This window comes from Sesamum indicum, linkage group LG3, assembly GCF_026168435.1.
Source record: "Sesamum indicum cultivar Baizhima isolate 11 linkage group LG3, ASM2616843v1, whole genome shotgun sequence".
NCBI lineage: Eukaryota > Viridiplantae > Streptophyta > Magnoliopsida > Lamiales > Pedaliaceae > Sesamum > Sesamum indicum.
Window position 1 is genome coordinate 21,983,223 of NC_142659.1, and position 9,024 is coordinate 21,992,246.

The window sequence follows — 9,024 nt, forward strand, 5'->3', positions numbered from 1 at the left end:
TAGCAAGACAATTTCCAAATTTTTGAAGGTGTCCCTGTTGAGGATGTTGCCTGTACTTATAGAGAATGCGTCCCTCTACGTGGGGAGTCTACATGTTACCTGTATCTTCGAGAAAAAAGGCGAGAAAACTGTGGATAAAGCACAATTCCATCTTATCTCTAGCTTGATCAGCATGTTTTTTGTTGGAAGATGACTCCTTTTACGTGAGAACTCCTACTCTGCGAGAAATCCTTCTAGGTCATGGAGTCCAGAGTTTTAGGAGTGCCTCCCTTTTCTTGGGCTGGGATTGGAAGGTAGTCCTGTGGTCTGGTAAGCAGTGTACTAAGCTTTCCTCTTGGACCAAGCTTGAAAATCTTATGGGCCATCCTCATCATGAGCTGGTAGGCCCGATTTAGACTATAGATCTCTTATTGGGTCAAATGCTTTTGGGTCATACACATCACATATATACTAATACCACCGCACTAATTTTCTATGAAGTCAAAAATATCCTTCAACTAACAAGATAAATAACTTATTCAACTTTTTAAATTTGACATTAACTTATAAATTAGTTTTCTTTTCTTTTTTTTTTCTATTTTTTCAATATAATGTATTGATTTATGTATTCTACTCTTATTTACAATATAATTTAAAACATAAAAGTTTATTTATCATATGTCATTACAACAGCTAGTATTAAAACAAAAGTTCTCTACACACAAACAATTATTAGTGGCACGCGCACCAATTTTTAAATTTGGTAATTTACCCCTGATTAGATAATTTTAATATTAATTGTAATTACTTTTTTTCTTCTTTTATATATAAAAATAACACTATATCATTTTAACACTATTATACTAATTTTTTTTATTGTGTCAATAATACCTTAATTTAATTTTTTAATTCCTTTTTTTTTAAACATGATTTATTTTTTTATATATATTTTATTTTCATTTATATATTTTAAAATTAAAAAAAAATATTTATTGTATACCTATAGAGGTGAAACGACGACTAGTATGTAAAAAATCAAACTACTTGAGTTCAATACAAGTTCGATTGAATTATTAATCAATATAAATTCAACTTCGAACAAATTCGACCAATATATGCTCGATTCAACTCGATCCGTTTACACCCTTTGCACAAAAGGATAAATCAATTCAATTATCAAAAACAAAAAAAAAATGCCTAGAACAGGAAATATATAACAATTTACTCATTCTGGTAGTAGAAATCAGATATCAAACCCCTTAAACCTCAGCTGCATCAAGAAGATTTAAATACATGTGACAATGTCCATCCTTTCCACAAAATTCCTGAGAACCCTCAAGATGAGATGGGGACATCGTTGAACTAATGAAGATCTAAACATTCAAGTTCCACGAAGAGTACAACATACAACAGTAGACGATCACTCTGGTAACTAGAAATACCGACGAGATACATGCTTTTCACATTAATATTACGAAAGCTGATGAAGTTTTCCTCTGAAGGATGACGAGAAATGCGAGGATCAACTAGAAGTCGAGATCCTTAAGTACTACCAAATAATTCAGATCATAAGCAAAGCAAAAAATAGGTTGGAGTCAACTGAAAGTTAGCTTCTGCTGCAGTTTGTTCATGGTGAGCAACAAAGATGTACCTCCAGAAAGTATTGGCAAAGCACTGGTATTTTACTTACCCTTTGGTTCTCATGATTGTAATGCTACCTTTACCACCTTCTGTGCGGATTTTAGTTTTCCCAACAACGGGTTTCCCAGAAAATGCTGATGTGGGAAAAGAAACGGGGTCTTCTTCGTTTGGCTTTGTGGTTGGCGGGTTATGTATCCTTTGGTTTATGTCCTTAAGAGTGACATGTCCGTGTGCACCGCATGGTTTGATGAAGGCAAATGGGTAGACAACGGACGAGGCTAGTTTTGGAGGTGTACGCATGTATGATTTCCTTCCTGATTGGTGAAACATAAGGAGGAAGAGAAAATGGAATCAGCCTCCTTTTATGGTGTATGGAACGAACATGGAACCAGTATCATGCCAAGTCCAGGAATTGTTTATAACAACCCAACATCCTACAATTACCTTTGAAAACAACATTTCCATTAGTATGAACAGGATGTTTTCTTACGGGATTAGCATCATATTCTGGAGGGGTATCGCAAAGCTCTGCAAGAATGATTTGAACGTGTTAAGCTGGGAAATCAATGACAAGAGGGACCAAAGAAAGCAATGGAAAATTGTTGCTGCTATTAATATGGTAAGTGAGATGGCCATAAAAAAGAAGTATTTTGGATTACCCGTAATATCAATTTGAACATCAGATGCTCCAGATGCATTGCTGCTGTTTACGGCAAGAGTTAGGTGGGAACATTACTTCACTAAAAATGAAATATGAAAATGAAGTGACATACATATCTTCAGTGCAGAAATGCATCCCGGCATCATTAAAGCAATCAGCAATCCACCCTTCAGATGACGGGTCCAGACAGTCATTACTGGACGCAGATGTGCCTTCTGTAAATATCAGAACTATAAGAGATATCCTATAATTTCGGTAATTCCAACCCATCCCAAGAACAAAAATCTGGAAGAAACAAACCTGTGAATCCAGCAACCCACTGTGACATTTCAGATAAAGCATCTTCAAGAGAATCCGGTGTCTCCTAAACACGAAACCCAAGCAAATTTAGTGGCTACTTTCAACATCAGATAATGCGATAGAACTAGCAGCATAGGACATCTGAAGAGGTGCTCGCACTGATTGTTTGAAGCACCAAGGTTCCAAAAACATTACGCAAACGTATAGTTGAAAGTTGTCGAATTATAGATCCTACTTGATTCAAAGGTCAAAAACTGGCTCGATACTATCATGTGCTAGACGGGATAATGAATCTTAAAATGAAATATGTTGAATCAACTTGATATGACTTCAAACTATCTGTAAGATTTCAGATGGGCGAACTTTTATATCCCTATAAAGCATTTGGAGATATAGCAGACCAACATCAGTTACAAGACAACATTCGCTCTGGCAGCAGATGTACTTGTACCAAAGACATGGCAATTTCCAAGAGAAATGCATGTGTTGGCGTCAACCTTAGATCTTAAAAAGGCCTCGTCATTGCAAAGAGGTGCATCCAGAACTTCAGACTCAAACTGTAGCACCCGACGCCTTTTTACTTGAGAGGAAGGCTCCCTGTATTGCTCCAACTCTTTCCCTGTAACTTCTGCATTTCGTTTAAGAAAATGCATGTGAGCTGCATTTGTCTTAGAATATACTCTTTTGTAGTTTTATAGGATATGAAGCATTTATGCAGATTCATCATTCACTCTAAATGTTTAATTTTGACTTGTCAATTCTGCGATTCGGGATATGGTGAAGCTTCTTGTACCAAGAATGTGCACAAATAGCATAAGGATTATAAGTGTAAGAATAGTGGATTATCATGTGAGTGTTCACATATACGAGCAACATCAACAGATTCAAAACCACGAATTTCCTAGATGAATAAAGATACATCTATGCATCCCAACGGTAAGTCATAGGAAAATAGATATTGAAACCATTTGAGAAAACTACAAAACAAAGTAAACTGCAAATACGGGCAGAGAAAGTGATACTATATGCATAAGAGATTAACATTCTACCATTGTTGGTAACGTGGTAAGCCAAGTCTCCACAAGCCTTGACGGGGGTAGCTTCTCCATCAAACAAATAAGACATATGGTCTACATTTTGGTTCACTCCATTCAACAGGGACTTAGACATTTCTGTCCACCATAGTAAGACAAGTTAAAAATCAATCCATCAATCGAACAAACATAATCAGTCGACAAGTATAAGACTCACCTCCTATACTTGTGTCATCCTCAAGACAATAATCCTGACCTTGCCACTCCCACATGTCACTGTTGCCAATTCAAGAAGATGAATTTACACACACAAGGAGACGTGAACAAACAAAAATTTAAAAATCAATATGCAGTTTCAACAATGATTTTTCAAAGTAAAAAAAATCAACAACAGCAAAGGTCCTCCATTTGCATGATGAATAACCTCAATGTACATCATTCAGCAGATAAATTAGTAAAAACTTGTTTCCAAATTACATAAAACACACATAATGAGTAAAGTTCCAAGCAAATATTAACAACTAAGAAATCTCCAGCATCAAAATTCTTGCTACAACAGATCCTTCACATACATTTAGCAATGAACAAATACAACATCTAAAAGAACAGATCCCAAAAGAGAAAAAAAGCAAATCAAAATCCACAGAGTCATATCAATTTTCTCAAATGATTGCAGCAGAATGAAAAAGCAAACCCACAAAATATAACACAAAATAAAGCCAAGCATTTTCCAATTTTTCATAACCCACCAAAAGTTTTCATCGTCAAGAAAAGCACAACATTCAAAGTACTAACTCCACAAACAAATAATACAAGATCAACAAACAAAACCCAACCCATTTTTTCAAAAGAGAAAATAAACAAATTCAGATTCAAGAAACTCACTTGTCATTCTGGTAGTTCATTTTCTTCTGGGTTTATTTTCTTTTCCTTTTTTTTTTTTTGGCCCTTTTCTCAACAACTGAACCCCCACTAAACAAAAGCCCAGAAACACTCAAAACACCATAAATAAAGAAAAATGATCCTGTAAACCAAGTAGCCGTTGCAGAGGACAAGTATACATACAAGTTTAGGTGTATGTATATCGGTGTATATTTAAGCACTGTGTCAGAGAACCCATCTACAGCAACTATTTATACAACGTTGAAAATGACAAGAAAATAAAATTAATGGAAAATTCTCCACTTCCAAAAAAAAAAAAGAAAAGAAAAGAAAAGAAAAAAGCCCTAAAAATATGGAAGTAGTGAAGTGGTGGGTGGCTAGATATCAGACGGGTCTTTGACCGGGTTGTTAGAACTTAGGATCCTGATCTTCAAACCCGGGAAATAATTTGATTAGGCACAATTATGTTAGATTTTGTAATTTAATTTGTTTTATTTTAATGCCTTCTGGAGTCAATATTTAATATTGGACATGTGATTATGTTTACAAGATGTTATATTTTATTCTAAAATATAAAAATTATTAAAATATTAGAATAATAACATCGTTCTTTTTAATGTTTTATATATTTATATATATAGCTTTTTCGATTTGAAAGTTATATTGTGTATTCTTATCCTCTATTTTTATCTAATAAATAAATTCTTTTGAAATTTATCGAATTTGTTTGGTATTAGCAAAAATATTAAACGAAAATATCTATTTATTCCTGATTGACTTAATTTTACTTATTACAGGTCAAACAAATATTTATTTGATCAAACTATCCTTACAAGAGCGAAAACATATCACCTCAAATGCATTAGCATGGAAAGATGTATAAGGATAATTGGTCAGAAAATGAAATATTTGACTTGCAATAAGTCAGTAATAAGTTAATTAGGGATACGTATGAATTTTCATTAATTTTTTTTTAATGTCATCAAATTTAATGATTTTTTAATAATGGAGATCCATTTTGTTAGAAGAATATAAGAGGTATTAAATGTAATATTTCAAACCACATGGAATTTAGGTACAATTACACCAAAATCATAGAGTATATGTTTGGTTGGGGTAAAAAGTAGGAGTATAAGAGGAGCGGAAGTAAAGAATGTACAAGAGATAGTTTGGTAAGAGTTGGAGGGGAAGTAAAATTCGATATATATGAACTCCTTCCGAGTTCAATTTTATTTTCTTTCGAAATTAATCGAAAAAGTAAAATTATAAGGCTAAAAAGACAAAAAATATACATATTTTATTTACTCAATTGCCCATATATATATATATATATATAATTTTTCTCCAATTCTTTTCTCCTTTCCACTGATAATACCATACATAATCGCCAGAAAAAATTTAACAAAATCGCTGAAAAAATACTGGATCGAAGTCAACAATGAATATGTTTATTAATCTTGTTTGATAAATATTTTTATTAATAAGGTTTTTAAATTTTTTATGTACTAAAATTATATTCGTATAATATTAACTTGAATATTTTTTAAACAAAATGAAGAGAATGGATATTCAGTAAAATTACAGAAAATAATATTTTCTTCTCAATCTGTTTTTTTGTATCAAACAAGTGAAAGTATTTGAAATTTACTCCCCTTCTAACCATGCCAAACAATTTGAAGGAAAACTATATTCTTTTCGCTCTTCCCTTTTCATGTCACTTGCAGCAAACGAACCCTTAGAAGAGAATGATGTAATTATCCCTAAAGTATTTGGGTATTGATAGAATTACAAAGCTCACAAAATGTTAGTAATGTCGACCTATAAACCAATCTAAACAGAACACATTGAAAATGTTGAGACTCTATGAATGATCATAAGGTCATATGTTCAGATCCCACCAATGTATAAGTGTTGGTTTACTTTAATATTAGTTGTTAACTACTATAATAGTAGTTGTGTTAGTTATAAATATTTGATGTTGATGAATGATATGTTGATTGTTGATAATTAATATCTTTGATGTAATTGCAATTGATTATTAAAAAAGAATTACAAATTTTTTATGTTATCCTAAAAAACTTATAAATTTCTAACAATTTATTTTAAATTTTGTATACTTTTTTTTTCAAAATTTTATCAAATGTATTTTACGATATCTTATAACCTTTTAAACTCTTATAAAACGTTTTTAGAAATTATCAAAAAGAGTTTGGATATTAAAATGTTCCCATCATAACCTTTTGATTATCATTCCGTCAAAGCTCATTGAGTTCGAATTAATCTTCTCTCATTGTTCATTGTTGTAAATTTGCTGGTTTGAGAAAATTTTACAAACAATAAAATTTAAACACAAAACTTGTCACTAGATAGATCGACCCCACACGCATAAGTACAATAGGACTTTACACTACTGCGTCAACTCTTAGAATTATTTTATCTGAGAAAAAATATAGAATAAGAGTAAAAGTAATCAAAGAAATAATATAATTAGTATAGATTTATTTGAACCAAAAATAAATAAGGCATTGTTTTAAAACATCTCAAAACACAATAAAAAATTTCAAACAAATCAAGACAAATATTTACCCCAAAATGAGCCAAAATGAAACCAAACACTATGATTGAGTTCGAATTAACCTTCTCTAAATTTGCTGGTTCGAGAAAATTTTACAAACAATAAAGTATAAACATAAAATTTGTCGCAAATAGATCGATCCCACACATATAAATATAGTAGGATTTTAACTACTGCGTCAACTCTTCGAATTATTTTATTTGAGAAAAAATATAAAATAAGAGTCAAAATCACAAAAGGAATAATATAAAAAAGGTATTCATAATTAAATTTAAAGAATAATGGTAGAGAATATTATTTTATTGTATGATCTTCTTGGGGTTGGACCCTTTTAGTGTATCTATGATTGGTGTTTTCCATTATCCCTAATTAAGCAATAATCCTATTCTTGATAATTATGGGACCCATTCAATATATCAACAAAAGTAGTAGTACTTGGTCTCAAAAGGCAACATGATTATCCAATAAAAGTGCTTCCTATTTGAGATAATTTTTGGAGATGTGATGTGCAATGGGCTTCGAATTTGGCAAGCAATCCAAAATTAATTATACAAATTAGTGCTAGAAGCACGTTCGATATTTGTGTATAATTTAAAATTTTATTTTATTTGTTTATTTAAATAAAAATATAAAAGAATAGTTTATTAATAAAATATAATTATTTAAAATTTCGTGAACTGCATAAAAAATTAGAAGTAAGTTGATTAAAAAAATATAATTTTGTTTAACAAATAAATATAATTTAAAGGTATTTTAATCAATCAATATTACGACGAACACATTTCAAGTGGATGAGCTTTAGTAAATAGTGTAGATAGGTGCATGTCAAGGATCGAATTTGATGTCGTATATAGGGGTGGAATACTAAACTATTGTCCGCAGGTAGGACGAGAGTATTAATAGAAACAGTATTGCAGTCTATTTCCACGTATGTCATGTCGTGCTTCAGACTGTCAGACTATTTATATGAAATTGAGGCCATGATAGCAGATTTCTAGTGACACTGAACGCCATACTCATTAGCTAGGGTAGAAGAAGCTTCGTCGACCAAAGGAGGAAGGGACGGGGCATTTAATTGCCGTTAAAAAAACATTTAATTATTTTCCTAATCCCACCATAATTATTTTTTTTAAAATTTAAATTACCCATTTTTGTGAAATATGGTCCAATAACTTATTAAAAGGTCCACTTGGTTAAGGCCACACCCGAGCCACATGGACGGCCCAACCACCAACCCACCTTGCCCCGACCTGATTCGGATTCTTGCTACTTATTTCTTAACCCTAAACCTAATGTTCACTTCTCTCTTCTCTCTTATCACTGGACCTCTCTCTCTCTCTCTCTCTCTTCCCTCTTCTATGTGAATCTATGAGATTCGTCTTCCTTTCTTCTTCACCGGAAAACATGGTGACTTTCCTTAGCCAATGTGATGGCTTTAGGTAAAGTCACCAAGACCTTCCTCTTATGCCATCTGTTTACTCCTTTATAAGGGGTTCTTCCCTTCGACTGAAATACACAACAATATTGATTCCTTTTCTCCTTAGCCTTCAAAGTTCTGGATGAACTTTCTTTTGGTCTTCGTGACTGTGAGTTTGTGAGATCTCTGTGTGATCGGGACTTTGTGGTATTCACTGTGGTGGTGCAACCATGGGTCGATTGATAGTGAAAAGAGTAATTGGTGATCGTATTCTTTACTGGATCTAGCAGATCTGAGCCTGTTTCTATATATTGAGTTATTCTTTCTTTATTTCTATATTATTCATTCTTTATGAAGCTTTGCAATAATCGTTTGTATTTAAGGAGTTTCGTACTACATACTGCTGTAATAATTGGTTAGGGTTTCTGAAAATACGAGGTTGCCACTCTACACCCATTATGCTCATGAAATAATTTTATTATACCTTTGTTAACCTAAAAAATGAATTTAATTTCAAACTCAGCTACAATTTGCA

General features: G+C 32.3%; 1 protein-coding gene across 2 annotated transcripts; it reads right to left on the reverse strand.

Annotated features, from left to right (window-relative positions):
* Positions 1–1,213: 1,213 nt before the first annotated feature.
* LOC105158396 (protein XRI1) lies at positions 1,214–4,813 on the reverse strand. Of its 2 annotated transcripts, none has more exons than XM_088878292.1 (9): positions 4,501–4,813; positions 3,833–3,891; positions 3,631–3,753; positions 3,079–3,209; positions 2,582–2,645; positions 2,394–2,496; positions 2,280–2,320; positions 2,065–2,148; positions 1,214–1,934 (listed from the first exon to the last, which is right to left on the reverse strand). In XM_088878292.1, the coding sequence occupies exons 1-9, from the start codon at positions 4,518–4,520 to the stop codon at positions 1,666–1,668; spliced, it is 894 nt and encodes a 297-aa protein (XP_088734418.1). In that variant the 5' UTR covers positions 4,521–4,813; the 3' UTR covers positions 1,214–1,665. The 2 variants fall into 2 exon arrangements, with proteins under 2 accessions (XP_088734418.1, XP_088734417.1); XM_088878291.1 differs by having other exon boundaries at positions 2,280–2,323.
* Between the last annotated feature and the right edge of the window lie 4,211 nt (positions 4,814–9,024).

Excerpts from the sequence above, each read along its gene's own strand:
- LOC105158396 (XM_088878291.1), bottom strand. The coding sequence starts at position 4,520 with ATGAACTACCAGAATGACAA. Across the intron at positions 3,754-3,832 it reads GGATGACACAAGTATAGGAG|AAATGTCTAAGTCCCTGTTG; the intron begins GTGAGTCTTATA and ends TATGGTGGACAG. Across the intron at positions 3,210-3,630 it reads TTACCACGTTACCAACAATG|AAGTTACAGGGAAAGAGTTG; the intron begins GTAGAATGTTAA and ends AACGAAATGCAG.